At 39.3% G+C, this 19,473-nt stretch overlaps 1 protein-coding gene and 1 long non-coding RNA gene across 9 annotated transcripts in view; one reads left to right on the top strand and one right to left on the bottom strand.

The window, feature by feature from the left end:
* The window catches only part of LOC141421546 (uncharacterized), a 106,377-nt gene extending 102,022 nt beyond the window's left edge, over positions 1–4,355 (bottom strand). The window contains exon 1 of the long non-coding RNA XR_012446128.1: positions 4,311–4,355. This is a non-coding gene — a long non-coding RNA (uncharacterized lncRNA). The remainder of the gene's footprint in view (positions 1–4,310) is intronic.
* Rad51b (RAD51 paralog B) overlaps positions 1–19,473 on the top strand; it is a 574,154-nt gene that overhangs the window by 512,787 nt on the left and 41,894 nt on the right. For all 8 annotated transcript variants that reach the window (XR_012446125.1, XM_074067715.1, XM_074067716.1 and 5 more), the window contains one exon: positions 11,740–11,843. Coding sequence is in view for 7 of the 8 variants with exons in the window: in XM_074067715.1 (XP_073923816.1) it covers positions 11,740–11,843 (104 nt within the window). In the remaining variant the exon portion in view is untranslated. The remainder of the gene's footprint in view (positions 1–11,739; positions 11,844–19,473) is intronic.

Here is a 19,473-nt window from a genome sequence, read left to right as displayed (position 1 = left end):
AGTTGGTGGTCTTCATCACTTTGCTGATGTTGCTCATTTCTGGTAAACTCATAGTTCCACCCCATTTCTGGATAGACAGTGAGCATCAAGGAAGAAGGAAATTGTGTTGCTTAAGAATTCATATTTTGCAGATGTGTCCTGACTGCTGCCCACTGAAACCAGTTCCACCAGTTAAAATAACCCTGCTGGTGTCAGCACATTTTGTTCATGGTTCCCTCTCATGCCATGAGGCAGCTGCAAGAATGTACTTGACTGTACCATGGGGATTAGGACACTCCTGTGAAGGGTACTTGAAAACGTTAAAGCAAGGTCATCTCCATTGCTAAGGCCCACACACCCTAGCAATCTGCACCTTACTGGAACCTTGCAACTTAGGATCTGGAGGTCACTGTGAATGCCTATCACAAACGGTGTTTTCCTTTCTCCTGTGACCTCAGTTTGTTGTGAACCTTGTGTTATGTTGGCCATGAGGACATCTTAACATGCATGGGATTGTGCTTATGTATGTACAATCCCAAAAAAGAACTACAGCAGCTTCTCCTAGTCTTGACTAGGGAAGCCCAGTTCTAAATGTTAAGGAAACACAGGCCACACTGAGGGAATTAGACAGTCATTGTGAATTGGCCAATGTGAAAAATGAAAACCCTTTGGGACCTTGTCTAAAACTCAGGGAGTCAAGAACACAGTGTGGCCTCCACCAAACTCTTCGCCATTCTTCTTCCTCCTTCCTTCTCAGAGCCTTCAGGGGTAGTAGACACATATGATGCCAGCATTCCATTCCCTCCCACTCAAAAGTATGTCCTGATTCCTATCACAATCCTTCTATTTCCTAAAGGGGCAGCTGAGATGGGTGGGAGGAAAGCATAACAATAAATCCTCACAGTCGGACAAGGTGATAATTAAAAGCATTCTCCACAGTGATGTGTTCTTTGATGCCAGAAGGGAAGCAGCTGGGACAGCAGAAAGGCCTGAAAGGCCTGAACTCAGGCTCCAGCTCATCGAGGTGTGTTTCAGTGGTCAGGTCTCTGTCTGTGAAATGGGAATGATTGTGTCTGTGTCTTAAGATCAAAGGAAGGAAACACTTTAGTTTACTTCATCAGCTGCACTTAAATCCTCGGAGCTTTCAAAGCACCTCAAGAGCATCTGTCTCCAGTCCCCCTTGATTCTCCTGACTTGCTGAGTGACTACTGTCTCACCTTGCAGTCAAGAGGGGCTGGATCTCTGAAAGTTGAGACATGTTAGGTGTCTTAAAGAACTGCAGGTCAAGGAGCATGTCTGAGGAGGGACCTTAATGAGGATCTCAGAGTGAGGGCCTGGCCCAGCACCAGCCCTGGCCAGTTTCAAGCCTCAGGCTGTCAGCTGCCCCTCCTCCACCAAGCCTTTCTGAATGAGTGTTTTGGGTGGCTTCTTTGACAATAGCTCCAACCAGATGAATTATGACTGTTGTAAAGAGCACTTACATCTCTCCTGTCTACAACCCTTGGAAAGTGGGGTAGGGGATAAAGTCAGCAGATAGAAGTCTTAAACACTGGGCTAAAGGGCATTCTTCAGAATCTCTCCAATATAAAAGGATTCAGAGCCACATACTAGGTGGAGATTTTCTAATGTGAATGCATCCGTGACACTACATGCATGAGTGCATGATGGGTTGGGACTGAGGGACTGGGTTGCAAGTAAAACAGCAAATGCTTTGCACAGTGGGGTTTATTTGTTTGTTTTGAAACTTCACTGCATATAAGGACCATCTGGGAGAGCTTTCTGAAAATGCAGGCTCCTGGGCAAAACTTCTGGACATGCTAATGCATTACGTTTGGGATAGGTCTCAGGATTCAGCATCTTATAAAGATGAACAGGTAATTCTGATGAGTAGAACACACATCATTTGAATTGAAATCCAACCCTGTGTCCTGATTTTGTATCAGTGACTCAGGCCATCTCCCAGGGTATGCCAACCTACATTTTCACACTCATGTTTGGAGGAGTAAGAGTTCAAACCTACAGAAAAGTTCCAAGATAAGTACAATGAACTCCCTATATATCTTTTACCTAGACTGTTAACATTTTGCCACATCTCTCTTGCATATTATTATCATCAATTTATCTTTATAATCCTATTAATTTATCTTTGCAGAACTGGAACCATTTGAGAGTAAATTATAGATATCTTGATCCTCTATCCTCAGATACTTCAGAATTATCTCCCAAGAACAACTTCCCTTACATAACAATAACAATTATCTCACCCAGGAAATTAGCATCAATATAATACAATAATCTATCAGTAATATCAGACTTTGCCAGGTGTCCCAATGATGTCCTTTTTCCAGGTTGCAGTCTAGGTTTAGACACTGTATTTAGTTGAAATGTCATTTTACATTAATAGTTTTTTAAGCCACTGATGTTTTTACAGAAATATTTTTTTCAAGAACATAATTCCTGATTGATAACTTTCTTTTTTGTCTTCTATTCTTGCTCCTTAGCAAGGTTACCCAGATCCAAGTGTGTATCAGGTAAAGCCCTTGGAAGAAACTGGCTCCCAGTCCTGGGTTTTCTCTGTGAGCAGATTTCTCAAAGACAAACCACATGAGTGTTCCTGTCTCCCCTTGCTTTTCAATCAAGTGGGTGGTCACCTGGCTTTCTGGTTGTTCAAACCAGGTCTTCAGATATTGTAAAACTACCAAATATTACTTCATTATAGTTTAACTTATATAGGATATGCTTTTTATTTTATTTTATTTTACCCTTTCCAGCTCTGTCTAAAGACAGTTGGCTGCGTGCACACATCTGAGCATCTGAGGGTGATTCCCCGCCCCCTCAGCAGTCCAGGCTATAACCAATCTGATACGAGAATAAGCAGTATTCTTTCTGCATCAATAGTGTCACCTGAAACAAATATCAGGTGGTCAAAAAGTAAGCTGATGACCAATGTATAAGACTTACTGAGTCCAGCTCTGGTATCCTCCTGCTGCTCCATAATGGGAGCAGAAAAGCAAAGTTCATATCAAAACAGCTGATAGGTGCAATTTGAAGAATTCACAGCAAATAGAACACATTCCCCATAAGCGTCTTCCTGGCTTATCTTGAATGAATTTGAAATTCAAAAAGAAAATGCCCCAAATTTCTTTACATGGTTCAGTTTTTGTTTCCTTTGTTTTATTTTGATAGCATTTACCTAAGGATGGTTTAGTGTTTTTTCATAATAAGTGCATCTATTTTTAATTAAAAAGTTCTTTTCCGAGGGTCAGGAGACTTGGTCACAGGGTACCATTCAGGATTTTCCTCCTGAAATAGAAGGCAGTAGGGGAAAGCTGAACTATTAAAAAAGAGGTTCAGGGATGTGGTCTCTTTGGGAATGCTGGGAGCTGAACTAGTAGGAGGAGATTGCTTCTTTATATTCAGATGTTATTTCTGTTCTTTTCAAGCCTGGTATTGTTTTTCCTAGCTATATTTGAGGACTTAGATGATTGTCACTGCCAACACAGCAGAGAAGCCCTTCACAGTGTCCCCTTCAGAATCATTTGGTTGGCAAGTGGGATGGTTTCCAGACTGACCTTTTTCTCCATAGAGTAAACATCTTCATCTTGATGCTGGAAAGTCACAACATGGTATCCCTGTAGGATTACCATACATCTTACTTTGCCCACAATAGTCACAATCCACCTCTGTTATCCCAATATAGTTATTAAAATGTTCCCATTTCAATTTCAAAAGTGTCCTGGCTGGAAGATAACTTATATGTCTACTCCAAGACTCTGGAAAGCTTATTTTCTCCCCCATATAAAAGCCAGTGAAGTTTTTTGAGTGATTTGTACTGATGCATACCAACCTTTATCCTAGTGATTAGCTTACCCTGCTTCTGCTCCACCTTCTGCTGTGGTGGATTAATCCACACCTAAATCTTTCATTCCAAAGGTGCTGGTTGCCCCACCTTTAATGTCTTCTACTTCACATTTCTCACTTTCCCTAGTAATGATCTTTACCAAGACTTGAATCAGCCTGGCTGTGTAATGCAAGCAAAAGCTGAAATGATTTGTTGCTTTCACCCCAACCAGGACATTGGAAATGAAATTTTCTGCTTTACTAAAATGAAGCAACCTTATTTTTAACAGGCCAACTGCCTTTCTCAGTAGGCAGATGATATTGAGTAAAGCAGTTGTTATGTGGTTTTATGCCTCAGATCCTTTATTTGTAAATCTGAAAGACTAATAGCTTTAAAGTATTTTGAGAATCTCAAAGCTCAGAAGATTATAAATAACACAAGATACTTCTTTCCCATCTAAAATGGTAGCACAGATATTGTGGTTACTTACTTAATAGATAGCGTGTAGTCCCTGGGCCATTGCAGCTGATGGTTTTTTCCAGTGGTCTATTTATAGAGCTAGGTCAGAAATATCACTTCCGTTAGAACTTGACCTAGAGACCATTGTCAATTTTAGAGACCTGAGGAAGTAGCATACATACTAAATACAGCTGTTTCACGGATTCAGTTAGTGAACTACAAGCCCCCACAGAAATTAATTTTGCTGGACAATAGGTGTCTGACCTATCCCAACCCCTTTTATTTAATACCTTTGTCCTATGGGCCCATGGAGCTTATAGGTCACATTAAATCTTTGTTCTAGAAATATCCTGTCATAGACAGTCTCCCTCCTCTTTCATAACCCATTTATCTTCTTCAACTGTGGTTGCTGAAATTCTGCTTTCTGCATTGAATGGAACAAAAGCTGCTAACTCACTGATAGAGGTAGCTTAGACTACTTGGAAATTTGGGGTAAGGAGATCTTTTTTCCCACTTACCTTTCTATTGGAGGTAGAAAGGACCAAGATGCTCAGTCACATCCGTAGTTCAAATGGATGACCCAAAACATAATAAACATATGATAAAAAACATATGTTGAAGTTCATCAATTTCCCTGGGCCTAGTTTTAAACAGAAGAAACTGACTGTAATGGATGATAACCCCTTTCTGATCCCTACTGTACTGCTCAGATTCCCATCTTTAAGCTTTGTTATTATGAAGTTGTATTTGCTGAAACTTGGCCATTGGCTAATACATGTTCTCCCATCCTAAGGTTTTAGTTGGTAGAACAGACTAAGAAAATCCCTAATTTGAAGAGAAATCTGCTATCAGAAAAAGGACCATATATTTGCACTGTCTTCAGGTGTAAGTAGGTGCAGGTAGGGCACACCAATTCAAAGAGAGCACTTGGAGTACTGGGCTCTCAAATTTCCTGGAACAAGTAAGGTCCTGAATAAGAAACTATTTTTTTTTTTTTGTCATCAAAATACCATGGACTCAAAATTTTTAGTGCAGATGGGAAATTCTGAGGTCATTTTGAACAACTCTTTCTTGTCATGGATGAGGAAACTGAGGCCCAGAGAGGTGACATAATTGGTCATTATGGAGGCCTACTCCAATGTTGTTACACCACTCTCCTTCTCCCACGTGGTCTCATTAAAATCCCACAGCTGAGGCGGAAATAGAAGTGCAGGGTCCAGCCTCCTAGCCAGCAGCTGACCAAAGGCTATCATGCATTACATAGAAAGTTCCAGTGGTAACATACCACCCCTTCCCTGGACTTATTTTAGTCCTGAAAACATTTGTAAGTATTGTTATTTCTTCTTTAAAAAAAAAAATTCCTCCTAGACTGAATTATTGCTTTTCATCTAAAGTGACAGGAGGAAGCAAATATCCAGAATATCCAGTCCTTTAAGGCCGTGAACTTTTCTTTCCCCTTTCTTCCTTTTCTGGGAGTCATTGCTTTGTTTTTTTCAGGATTTTTTTTTTTTTAACATGGAAAAGTGTATTCTTTTAAAGTTGACCCTTCTGCTACAGGGCAAACACTTTTCTGTTATGCACTAGAGATTCAGTCTGACCTCCCAGAAATGCTTAACAGAGGACTCATAAATTGAAATGTTTTCAGAGACAGGGCTCTCATTACAGGCCCCTTCTAAATACTGGCACAGCTTGGTACCAGAGGCTCATTACATTTCTGGAAATCAGGGCTACATAACAATCTGGCTCCCCTCCTACAGTCTGATTGCACAAGTGCTACACCCCTGCGTACAGAGCAGGAAGATAGCTCCTAGACTTGTGAGAAATTTGTCTTTATATCCACCTCCCACTCCAAAGGAGTAGTGAACTGGATCCAAAAGATAGTAGTCCTGAAAGACATTCCAGAATTTGAGTCCTATTGTTTTAATCACTTCATTACTAATTACTAAGCTTTACTATCTTGCCTAATGATTAGCCGAATAAAAAAATAAAGATGATTAAACTTTTCTTCTTACACTTTCATCTTCTGTATTTTATCATCATTGTTCCTGTCATTATCCATATCAAGTATCTCTATCTCCATCTAAGGGTCACCAAGAACCTTTGGTTGCCCAGAGGCAAGATTATTATTCACATTTTACAGGTGGGTAAGCAATCACAGAAGGGGAACTTGCTTTGACTTATCTAAAAGAGTCTCTGAGAGAGTGGGGAATGTGTGTTTCCACAGTCTTTTTTAGAGAGCCCTGACTTTAGTGTAAATAAACTAGATTACCCAGATGCTCTATAGGCTCAACCCTCAACCCTGTGATGATGAAAAAATCCCCAAGAATAAAAACACTTTCAAAGCCCAGTTCATTTATTTTGATTTTTATTTGTATTGGAATCAATCAAATTCCAGACAATGGAGTCATACTGCCTTGGAAGGTCTAAATATCACAATCATCAAAAAGGAGAGAGAAAGAGAAACCGCCCCAATTTTAGCACTTCCGCTTAAAACGAGCATAGAAAAGATTCATTTATCTGTTTCCTGACCAATTAGGTCACTGGGCAGGAAATCACCTTTTCTGAAAAGCCAGTAAGCATATTCCTCTTACCTTAAATTTCTCACAATATTAATGATCATTTATACTGGCCCTCTCGTAGAAATGCTGGAAAGTCAAAAAACGTAAATAAGTTTTCTAGTTGAAAATAAGGTTGCAAATTTATACTAATTGTTTCTCCATTTCCTGTCTCCAGTGATCCTATTATCATAATCACCTTCAGTTATTTTCCTATATTGGAGGCCCTAGTAAGTGATCATCTTCCCAATCCTAATCAGATTTTTAAAGTTTCTGAACAGGGAGGGTCAGTTGCAGGTCACCTGATTTGCCTGAATCTACCCTCTGGGCCAGTTGAGCAGGGTTAAATAACTTGCCAAGCCAGGGCTTGTTGCTGCCTTTCTGGAAATTTCTTGCCCTGTGTTATCACTGTACATCAGAACAAAGGAAGCTGGGTGTGGAGCCTGAGTGACATGCAGAGTTCAAATGAGTGATAAGATGCTCACAAATATACAGTGTCACACCAGAGATGGGCCTTTTTGCATTCCAGGCCCTTTCTAGGGGCCTGTGGGATGGTAGAATAGCAAGATTATTTGATTTGAGAGACATTGATGAGCTGGAAGAAGGCTACTCAGAGTAAGTGTAAAAACTTAGCCTAGTTTCAAATCCTGGCTCTGTTATTAACTGGCCCTGTGACCTTGAAGGAGTGACTTAATCTCTCACAGTCTCAGTTTATCAATAGAATTAACAATATTACCTAGATCATACTTAGGTTGTTGTAAGGTAAGAAAGATGTAACTAAGATATGATACTCAAACAGTGTGTAAACCTCTCTATTTAAGGGGCTTACCTGATGCCTAGCATAAAAATGTTTTTATCATCAACTTTCAAAGCCTGACAACAGTTATTCATATACTGATACTTGTAAGTTTTCCTGAAAAATACATCTCTACAAGCTTGCTCAGAGTTCCCACTGGAAGATTTCCATGTCATTTTTGCCTTTGGCCCTTAGTTGGGACCCAAGTTTACCTGCCTAGAAAACAGCCAAGAAGTATATTGGCACTTTTTTATACTATTCTCGTGGATTTAGTGACATGGAGTTCTTTAAATAGTTGCTGTTGGTCCAAATGTGGCTTTGACCTCTGAAAACATCCTCCTGTGTCTTTAGACCTGAGAAATTCCTCCAGTTTTATCAACCAAAAAAATTCTTGAGTGCTTAACAAATTAGCAACTCCAATTATCCACATGTTGCTTTTTCTTGGCCAACTTTAAAGCTTAGCTTCTCTTCATCCTATCACTTAGAAGGCAAGTAAACAACTAGTTTCCAGCATTTGCTTAAAAAATGTAAACCTATTAATTTAAACTTAAGCAGGATAGAATTAAGAATGTAAATCTGCTGCTAAACAAGTATGTAACATCTTTCAAAGTTTAGTGGAAAAAACTTATTATTTAGTCATTTAATCGGTATTTATAAGCATCCTCTGTGTCTCAGACCTTGTGTTAAATGATTCAGGTAAGTTAGATGTGACTTTTGCCCTTTCATAACACATATTAAGGGTGATAAGAAAAGTACACAAACAATATACCACAATATAAAATATTGGTAACATGATAGGACGAAATAAAGTATTATAGAAGTTTAGAAAAAGAAGACATTATTTCTGTGATAAGAGGAGTTGGCATGTGGAAAGTGAATTGAAGGAATGAGTAGATTTTGGTCATGTGGACATACCAGGCATTCCAGATGAAGAGGGGACTTGAGGGAGAACTGATGAAATTGGAGCAAAAGCCATGTGAAGTGGAGTGAAGAGTAGTGTGGAAAGGCAGGTTGGGCACAGGGTGAAGGCCCTTAAGTGCCCATTTTAGGAATTTAGAATTCTTTAGGTACTTGGGAGCCATTGAAAGTTTTTGAGCATGCTAAATTGTGAGAGCAGGGTAGCAAGCTTAGATGTGTACTTGAAGGAAGTTCATCAGATAGGAAAGTAGAAGATGGGCTGTATGATGAGAAACTGACAAAAGCATGGACACCAGTGAAACAGCTCAAGCAGTCATCTCCAGGTAGAAATTATTGTGGGCCTATGGTTGGGGAGGGGGAATGGAGGATAGGAAATGAACGTGAGGTTTTATAGGTAAATGAATAGGATTTCACACTTTATTGGAAGTGAGACACATAGAGAAATTTTTAAATGGAACTGAGGTTTAAAACTGGAAGGTCAAAGAAAAGCTTATAGGAAGCTATAAGCTTTATTTGAAGATATGAAAGTTATAGTGTTAAAAGTCATAAAATTTGGTTTGTAATTCTTGTAGTTGAAAAATGGACAGGTGCCAAGACAAGTCAGCAGCTGAGACAAAGGCTTAGAAATCATCTATAGGAGGTGTTACCCTTGTCAAGAGTGAGACCATTGCAAATTTAATTGGAATGAGTCTTAGCTGACTCATAAGTATGTTTATATATTTTTAAAACTTAAAAATTGTAAAAATTAAGCCAATATTTTAAGTCAGAAAATTTTCTTAACATACTGATTTCTGGCTTGTCTTTTACAAAATTAAAAGATGTGGCTAATTCTGAACTCACATTGCCACATGACAACAACAGCTGGTGCTGTAATGAGACTGCCTCCTTGTGATCCACAATCGCCATTAGTCACTAGTCATCTCCTAGTCATCTCCCTAACACTCTAAGATTAAAAGTTCCTAGCTGGTAGAGTGGCTCAAGTGGTAGATTGCCTGCCTAGCAAGCGTAAGGCCCTGAGTTCAAAACCCAGCACCGGAAAAAAAACAGTTGCTGAATCTATAGAGAGAAAAACTAAATTAATGGTTGTCTAGACATAGGTATAAGGCATGTCAAAGGCTGTTGTCTAAGGAGTATGGGATTTCCTTTGGAGCTGATGAAATCTTCTAAAGGTGATTGTTAAACAACTATGAATATAATAAAAGTCATTGAATTATACACTTCCAATGAGTGGATTATATGATGTGTGAATTATCTCACTGAAGCTATCTTTTAAAGTGCAAATGGAGTTACTATTACCCTTGCATTGTAGGTTTTCTTATAGCAAAAGATATTTCTCTGTAAATGTATCTCTATCAAGAAGTGAAAAATGAAAGGTGGATTGAGAGGGTTGTATATTTCAAGAAAAATGGAAGAGAGTACATCTCTTTCTGGTAAAGAATCTCTACATCTTAATAGGCAAATACCTGGCCCCTTTACTAATGTATATTACTTTTGCAGCCACTGAAGGTTATGACAGGAAAAACGTTGCTCATGCCCCACTACCTGGGATCTATCAAAACTAAAAAGACAGGGAGAAGAAAGGGAGAGAAGGGAAAGAAGTAATTACTATGGTAAAAGGAGAAGCAATGAAGGCTAGGAGATTGGATGCCAAGAAAGGGGGCAACTACCAACTAATAACAAGAGGTCAAGGAGGATAAGGCAGAGAAGTTGAGGTTGAGGTAAGCCATTCCGAGGAAGAACTTAAAGAGATGAGGCCATAGGGAGATGCAACAGTAGAGGACAAAGTGCCCACAATGTACTTGTTAGGAGTTAAGATTTTATCCTCAAGCATGGAGAACTACTGAAGATTTAAAGTAGGAGAATGAAATAATCAGATCAGAACAGATGAGATTATTTGCCTTCACATTAATTTGTGCATGTTTTAGGTTGTGTGCATGATGAACTAAGTTTACCCTAAATTTTATGCTTTCCTATGCTAAATTCTCCTTCAAGCTGAAATCCTCAGACTTGTTAAGGCCCTAGTTACTGATTTCCATTTAATTCCCTGCTTGAACCATAAAACCTGGATTAGAGAATTCAAGTTTTCAACCTAGCATTATTGTATTTGGGCTGGATAATTGTTTGGTGCCTGCCCTGTGTATTATAGGATGTTTAGCATCATCACTGACCTCTACCCTCTAGATGCTGGTAGGACTCCAAGTTAGACATTGCCAACAAAATCACCTCCATTTAGAACCACTGAATAGCATTCATCTATTATAGCATTTGAACCTTGCTGTTTAAGGCCATGTACAGTTGCTATATCACCCTGAAAGATGTTTGGCCTGAAAAGAAGACCACCACTGCTCCACACTGAGGTGTGCAAATCAGATGGCACTGTGAGGGGGCAACAAACAAGAAACTTAAGGCCTCACTTGGTTTTAGCTAATTCAGTGGACTTCAACCTCTATGTTTTTAGTTTCCTCATTAAAAAGAGATGGTATCTTGAGAATATGAGGTGACAAAATGTCATACAGTGCCCCACTAAGGCCAAGGTCCTGCCATGGCCTGTGGCCAAAGTTGGCACAAGAGTTGGGAGAAAACCTCAGGATACAAAAGGCATAGAAGTGGGAAGTGGTTTCTCAGTGGAGGGACTTAAACACTTGCCTCTGAGGAGAAAGGGCAGAGATCAGGAATGATTGTCTCCTGGTAATGTTAAGAGGGATTAGTAAAGCTGTGGAGATGAAAGATAATTGCTAAAGAGCAAGTTGGAAATTTACTTCAGATTCTCCCCTTACAGGTAAGTCTTAGAAGGTAAAGGAATGTTTCTCCTGGAATAGAGTTGTCAGAAACAGACTAGATGTGAAATGTTGACATCTTCCAGATACCCCTGCTGTGTGTGCGTATAGGGGGAGGGAGGGCAAAGGAATTTTATGTGTATATGCCACAATATTTTTTTATATTGATAAGGAAAATTGAGCTAAGACTCTTACTGAGCTAAAAAAGTCTGAGGCTGAAAGACCCTCAGTTTGGTTTTTATTTTTAGTCTCACATTCTCTAGCCCCTCTCCTCCTCTAATTCATCAACTTTTGTGGTGATGAACCAAGCCTGAATACTCTCTAAGCAATGAATAGTGACTGAGCATTATTTATATCAAATACCATCACAAAAAAGGTCATCCATAAATCTGGTTTTGCCCTGTCTCATTTCAGGCAATTCAGTATCCAGCTGTGTGATAGCTGCACTAGGAAACACGTGGAGTCACAGTGTGACAACCCGGTTGATTCTCCAGTACCTTGATTCAGAGAGAAGACAGGTGAGTGCTTTGACAGCATTCGATGAACCTAGAAATCAGAGCATCTTCTGAAAGTGTCCCAGGCATGGCAAGAGGAGCATAAAGAAATCCTGCTTACCCCAACAGCAGCTGTAATAAAGTGGGGGGACTAGCATACACAGGAAATAATGTATGAATAGATCCCACCCAGGTGTCCTACGACTGATGAATGGATCAAGAAAATGTGGTATACATACACAATGGAGTATTACTCAGTCATAAGGTATAGTGACATGTGGTTTGAAGGTAAATGGATGCAATTGGAGGACATAATGTTTAGTGAAGTAACCCAGGCTCAGAAACATAAAAGCCACATGTTTTCTCTTATAGGTGGTAGATAGATCCAAAGATAAACATATATACAAAAACAAGCATGATCATATACAAACTCAGATGTAGAGTATGTTTGTAATAGTGGACCTACTCTGGAACTCAGGGAAAGAGAATGATAGAGCATCAGTAATATCGCATGACATAAGATATGAAGCTAGATGATATAAGGATGTGTATTGAAAGCTGTTGAAAAATGGGGGATAGGAGGTAAAGGGGTAAGAGAGTAATAGAAGGGGTTGAACAGACCAAAGTAAAGTATATTCACAGTGGGCATACATTGAGACAACCCTTTGAACATCAACTTAAATATTAATAATGAAAAACAGGACTGTAAAATAGTTACAGTTGTGGAGGGAGCACTATTGGGAGAGAGAGAGAGGAAATGAAGGAGATTAAGGTAAGTGTATATGGTTGATGGACTTCATATACCTATATGAAACAGAACTAAGAAACCTCTTGCAATTACTTTAAGTGGGATGGGGAGGGGGTTGAGGGGGAGAGACGATGGGGGCAATGTAAATAATGTGCAATGTAAGACTGATTGGAATTGTCACTATGAATCTCCCCCCTATAATGAATATACCCTAATTAAAAAAAAAAAAGAATAGGTCCCATAGAGTTTGCATCCCCCCCTGATATTTGTAAATGACCAAGGAACACACCTGTAAGGGTTTCTGATCCTTATCTCAACCAGCAAAAACCCTTGTTCCTTCCTATTATTGCTTATACTCTTTCTACAACAAAATTAGAAATAAGGGCAAAATAGTTTCTGCTGGGTATTGGGGGGGGAGAGGGAGGGGGCGGAGTGGGTGGTAAGGGAGGGGGTGGGGGCAGGGGGGAGAAATGAACCAAGCCTTGTATGCACATATGAATAATAAAAGAAAAATGAAAAAAAATAAAAAATAATAATAAATGATCATTTCACTTACATGATATTTGTTGAGGACTAGATAATTTGTGTATGAATTAAACAGTGATCGTGCTTTCTCTTGGTGAATGTATGCTTTGAAACCTTCAGGCCAGACATGGAGTCAGAGTGTGAACTTATTCTGCTAAGTGAATAAATGATTCCCCAGATTTCTAGATACTTTTACATTACTGCATAAGTGAATGGTTTAAAGTACTGAATGATGCCAGAGAGACCTCCAAAAGAATGATGACTTTCTCAGAGCCTCCTATTCAGGTTTCTACCCTGGCATGGAGTGAGAATTTGCCCCCCTCCTTTCTCCCACCCTCTTTTCTTCCTACTCCAGAGAAGGGACCTCACAGTCTGACCTCCTTCATAATCAGGAAATTTCTTTTTCCTAATGTCTTACCTCAGCTTCATCCTGCCGTGTCACCACTCGATCATGACCTCTCTAGCAAGCAATAGAAGGAAAAAGATAGAGTGAATATTCTTTTTTAATTGTTGTACTGGGGGTATATTGTGACATTTATAAAAATTCTTGTAATATATTATAGTTGAATTCACCTCCTCCATCATTCTTCTTTAGACCCCTTCCTCCCCATTTCAACAGGTCTCATTTTTCCATTTACATATATGAATACATAATATTTCCACGATATCAAAGTGAATATTCTGATGTTTTGAATGGGGCACACACAATTCAGAAGTCAGATTTGCCTGTCTTGCCAAATATATGGCAAATCCAAGTAATTGATGAAAGAGACATGAACTATCTTGCTGGTGGTCCTTTCCGGAGGAGATACGGGCAAGGTGTTGCTGCCTTCACCTGCACTAGGTAAGTTGGCTGTTTTTCAAGGAGGGAGGAATCATCCAAAACAGATATGAGCCTTTGCTTGTTCCAGACATAATTTCATGGACGCCCTTGGTTACAGACTGGAGGATTCTTCTTGGTTTTCTTGGGACTGTATAAATAGCATTCCAGCTTGGTGATGGGGTCAGCCCTATTCTGAGGAGATACAGCAGCTTGTTTCCGTCCAGGGAAGCATTCTTGCGTTTTCAGGTCCTGGCACGCTTCTCAGTGTCCTCAGTGACAGCTTTTCCCTAACGATCCATGCGTTTTTCTTCTCTTCTTGGTGAAACACATCCAAAATACTCCAGGAGAACCTAATGGTCTTTGCTATGTACCCTAGGTGGCAAATCATGATGAACAAACATTGTTTGTAGCTATCGAGGATATCACTAAGGATTGTCAAGCATTCCAAGCAAAATTCCTGTGAGTCAGTGTTGATTCATTCATTTGCATGGATCCTTGACCCCACTTTTGTCTCTATTTTATGTTTTAGATGGCATTCTCATTGGTTTTGTGATTTGGTCTCTTACACATATTATAATGGATTCAAGATACCCATATCCTAGTTTTACTTACAAAATTCCAGTCAGAAATTATAAGTAAATAAAGTTTAGGGCCACGTTTTTCTTCTTGTAATAACATATCCAGTCATTTCTATTTTGTCAATGTCAACAGGAAGTGGCCGGCAGAACAAATGCTATTATTTTGTATCTCTTTGGTGACTGAAGGATTTTAGTGGCTTGTGGTTGAAAGGGTCAAATGCAGGCTACTGGTCATAAGAACCAAAAGCAAAGTATGGATGGATCAGTGACAGCCTATCAACTCATATTCTATTAGGTGGGTCAATGGTGTTGTCTTAATCTATAAAGAAAAACTTATTACTATCATTCCTAGTCAATCAGGAGCAGACTGAAATGCCTTCAAGTCATGTTTTCAAGCAATAATTAACAATCAATGTAAAATATGGCCAATATTACAATGACCAACACAGATAAAAGAATATACATTTAATTACTCTATAGAAATAAGCATACTTTTGGGAATCAGTTGTTAAATTTGTGACTTAGGATGATGTTCGAGATAGAAAACCTGTCTCTATCTGATGACCTTATCTTGCCTTAGCAGAAAGCATGGTTAGTGATTCACTGAGTCTTTCCTGTGATCTTATTTCTTGACGAAGTATAGAAGCTATATGAAGATAAGCCTTTTTGGTGACATATGCACAAAACAATACTTTAAAGCTAGGCTTTAAGATAATTGCACAAAATGATATTTTCTTATAACATTGCTCAGTGGGATATCATGCGTGGGTCATTCTAGGATAGCCATTCCTGTGGGACACCAGCTACTTGGAGAACATTCAAGGTACAGTTATTATTTATTGGGTTTTTTTCAGTCTGCAAGCAGAAGTCACTACACCAAGGGATCAAGGTTATGGAATGAGGATTATGTTTTATCCCATTTCTGTGACACTGAGCGCTACACCAGCGCTCTTGAATGTGAAGTCTGGGATCACAGGGCTGGAAGGCAGTCAGGTCAAGCTAAGCAGATCTTCGAGCCGATTAACCCAAGAGTTGAACTGTATTATCCAAGAGAAGGAATTCTCCCTGTCTGATTATTTTCTTTGCACCCTGGAAACTTTGTAAAATTATATAACTAAGAAAGAAATCTCCTTATCAGGGCACAGGCCAAGTTAATTCTCTTGTTTATCCTGCTTCATTGTTTGCAAAAACCCTCTTAAGAAGCCAGGAAACATTTTCTTTTGGACTAATTTAACTTTTTTTCCACTTGACTTTTATTTACTCTTTTCCTGCTTTGCTTCAATCCTACTCCACCCTTTTTGCAATGTTTTTATTCTTACCAAAGGCATATCCTTACAGTAGAATTAAAATGCCTCTTCTCTATTTGTTGTTGTCATTGTTTTGAACCATCAAAAATATGTCTGGGTCTACTATGTGCATGTAATATAATGAGGATGCAAGGAAAGAGAAGTCACAGTTCCTTAAGTCCACTGGTCTAGGGTGGAAGAGGGGTGTGTGTATGTGTGTGTGTGTGTGTGTGTGTGTGTGTGTGTGTGTGTGTCCTCGTGGATAATCAAAATGTAGTGCAGAAGTTAAGTAACAAATACTGATGTAATGTTATAAGGAAGCATTTGATTTATTATCTAATGAGTGGTAAAACAGTAACTGCTGTGAATCCACAGAAAGATGAAATCACCAAAGGCACATTAAGTTTTTCCAGGAGACAGTGGAACCTGAGTATCACCTTTAGCCCCTGGTACTCAAGGACACCTACACTGGAGACTTAGCATAAGGAGCATTTACAAAGTAACAATGCCAGGACTTCACCTTTAGCAAATTGGGTGGGGAGTGTATGTGTGCAGAGGACAGGCACCAGCATCTGTTTCATTTGGAAAGTTCACCCAAGTGATTCTAATGCATGGCCAAGGCTGAGAGCCTCTGCCTTAAGTGATAAATGGCTTAGGTTAGTCAGAAAAGGGGATGTGCTGGGGTGGGTTCACCACACAGAAGAAAAGCAGGAGGTCAGTCACATCCTCTGGTGGTACAGGCTGGGTTCTGAGTTGTAACTGGAGTAGAGGGTTCAGCACTTATTCATCTGATGAACCTTTATTTAATCACCTCTTGTCTGCTAGTTACTGTATAAGATGTTAGAGTCAAAGGATGAGGAAAGGTAGTTGATATCCTCTAGTTGTTTGCAGTCTATTTGGGGAAACACAGACATGTGAACAGCATGTGCTCTAAGAGTGTCATGATTTTGTAAGTATAGAGAAGATGAAGGGCCCTACCTCTGAGGAAGGTTCTAGAATAATTAAAGTGGCAGTGGCATACAGAGTGCCTTGTTCAAGTGAGGCCTGGAAAAACTGGAGTGTGGGTGGTTATACTTGAAAATAACACAAAAACCTGATGAAACATTCAGAATATTTCTCATCAAATTCTCATGAGGTCTGTTCCTATAAGCCACATATGGGATTATATAAATTTTGAAGTACCCTGGAAGGAGTAATGAAATATATTAATCCTAAGTCTCACACCCTCTTGATGAAATAAATATTATGACTCTCTTATTTCAACAAATTGAAAAGAGGTGACTTTTTCATATAGGAGGTTTATTTAAATGGACTTTATAATAATATTTTCATCTTCTACTGAAGTTGCAGAACACTCGAGGGATGAGCCAGTAAATTGTTGACAAGACTAATACTCAAAGCGCTGATCCACAAACTTTTCTGAAAGCCCCAAGTTGTTTTGCATTTTTGAAGTATTCAATGTTTCCTTTCAGGTGGTATAATTCTCTCAGTATCCACTTTTTATTTTCAAAGACTCAGCATCATCACTGTGAAGACTTCTCTGACACCAAGCCTTAACCAGTACCTTTTCCCTCTGGACCACAGTTGAACCTGGTATTTATCCCTATTCTTGTACTTTTAAGCCCTGAATTCTAAGCCCCTTGAGGTCTGTGACTGAATTTATCCATGTACCCTCAGAGCTAAGGACAATGCTTGATACATACTCAATACATTTATTTTGAAAGAGAGAGAAAAAAAATTCTTTTATCTATACATGAACACAGTCTTGAGGAAGGAGAACATACTGCTGCTTTCAAATCACTCTTCCCCATAGGAGTTGAGTTTTAAAGTTTAATAGTTCTTTTAAAGAATTAGTAATTGTCAGCTAAAAATGTTGTTGTCATACCTTGACAATTACAAGCAGATATCTGTATAGAAGTACTGTAAGAATTATGCCTATAGGAATACTTTTTTGCTGAACCAGCCTGCTAGGAACTATGCAAAAGTAGAAACCAGGCTTCCCCCTAGAATATTTCTTTATGTAAGTCAGCCAAAGTTCTAGACTTAGACTGAGGCTGGGGTAGAGAGAAGGTTTCTGCAGCCACTGTCAGGGACAGAATGTTAGGGGGAAGGGCAGAAGTCTGTTGCCATCATTCATAAGTCTTAACCTCTCCTCTCTGTGATTGGGAAGGCTTAATGGAGGACCAAATAACTAAAGAATAGTTTTTCTCCCAGGTAAACTAAAAGGTAGATTTGGGACCAACTATCAGGGTTATAATCCATATTCACCCAAGGACAGAGACATTGAGATAACTTTTATATGACATAAGCTATAGTTGTGTATCTCTCTACTCCCAGATTCCTCCAAAGAAGGGGATCAGACTTAGTTGCCCTAACTCAAATATGAACCCCTCTCCTTTAGTGGTATGCTTACATGTCATCTTGTCCTCTTGTTTTCTACCCCAGTTCACCTGCTGTTTTTTAGGGAAAGAGACTCGTGTGTGTGTTTGTGTGTATGTGTGTGTGTGTGTGTGTGTGTGTGTGTGTGTGTGTGTGTGTGTGTGTGTGTGTGTGTGTGTCTAGATCCAGTCAGAGGAGAATTTGGCTCTGCTGCGGGGATGGGAAAAAATTCTTTTCAAGCATAAATATCTGCAGAAATAGTAAAGGGAACATGGAATCCCAGCCAAGTACATTGCTTGGGTATAAATATTCCTTCACTTTTCAGAGCTGCTCAAGTGTAAAATCTAAGCCCCTGCCTACAGTCTTCCATCAGAAGTGTTCTAACAGGTATTGAGCAAATTGGGAAGACGTGACTTTGAAAGGATTCTTTTTTCAGGTTACCAAGCTAATATATGTACATCCTCCCTAAAAGGATACAGGAACCACAAATGGCTGTGATGAGTTGGTACTCACAGAGCATAAGGGCAGGTCCGTTGGAGAAAAGGAAGCACAAATACCAAGTAGACAGTTCTCTTTCTATCTCCAAATTTGAGAAAAGAATATCTGTATCTTTCCTACCACCTACAGACAAACAAACTCAGTGGGACTCCCTTAGAAAAAAAAGTCAGTGTGCCCAAGAAATCACATATTCTGAATGGCTCCAGTACAGAGAGCTGTGTCTTAAAGAGGTGTCATTGTACATTGCCAGTCAAAAATAGATGCAGTTGCTCCCTCAAGTGCTTCTGGTGGGGACCCTCTTTCTGATCTTTAGCCATGGCAAACCATGTACCTTCACTGAGAAGTCAGTCTTTCCTAGAAGATTTTTGAGCCCCTTGGGAATCATTAAAAGTTTAAATAAAAATAAAAACATTTTTATCAAGTAGAATTGTAAAATTAGTTGTTACCACAATTTCAAAAAGGAAAAGATACTTTACCACTAAAAAGTGCAATGGACTGTGAATAAAGAATATGTTTATTAATGTATTTAAACTGAATGTACCTATTTTTGTGACAGACTTATTTCTCTTTTTTAAGTATCATGATTGCCCACCTTCAGGGACCCGATGATGGGTCCATTGACAGAGGATTTGAAAGGTGAATTCCCCTGTAATGAGCCTCTCCTTCCACCAGTTATTTTATCACCTCTGTAATTCTTTTCTGTGACTAGTTTTATTTTTACATACTATTTGTCTGGTTCCAAATCCCCTTATGCAGTTGCCCTCCCAGTTCTAACTGGCTCAATAAAGTAGGTCAAGTAGCTAGGTGAGAGAATTTT

This window comes from Castor canadensis, chromosome 3, assembly GCF_047511655.1.
Source record: "Castor canadensis chromosome 3, mCasCan1.hap1v2, whole genome shotgun sequence".
NCBI lineage: Eukaryota > Metazoa > Chordata > Mammalia > Rodentia > Castoridae > Castor > Castor canadensis.
This window is presented reverse-complemented; position numbering and strand designations above follow the sequence as displayed.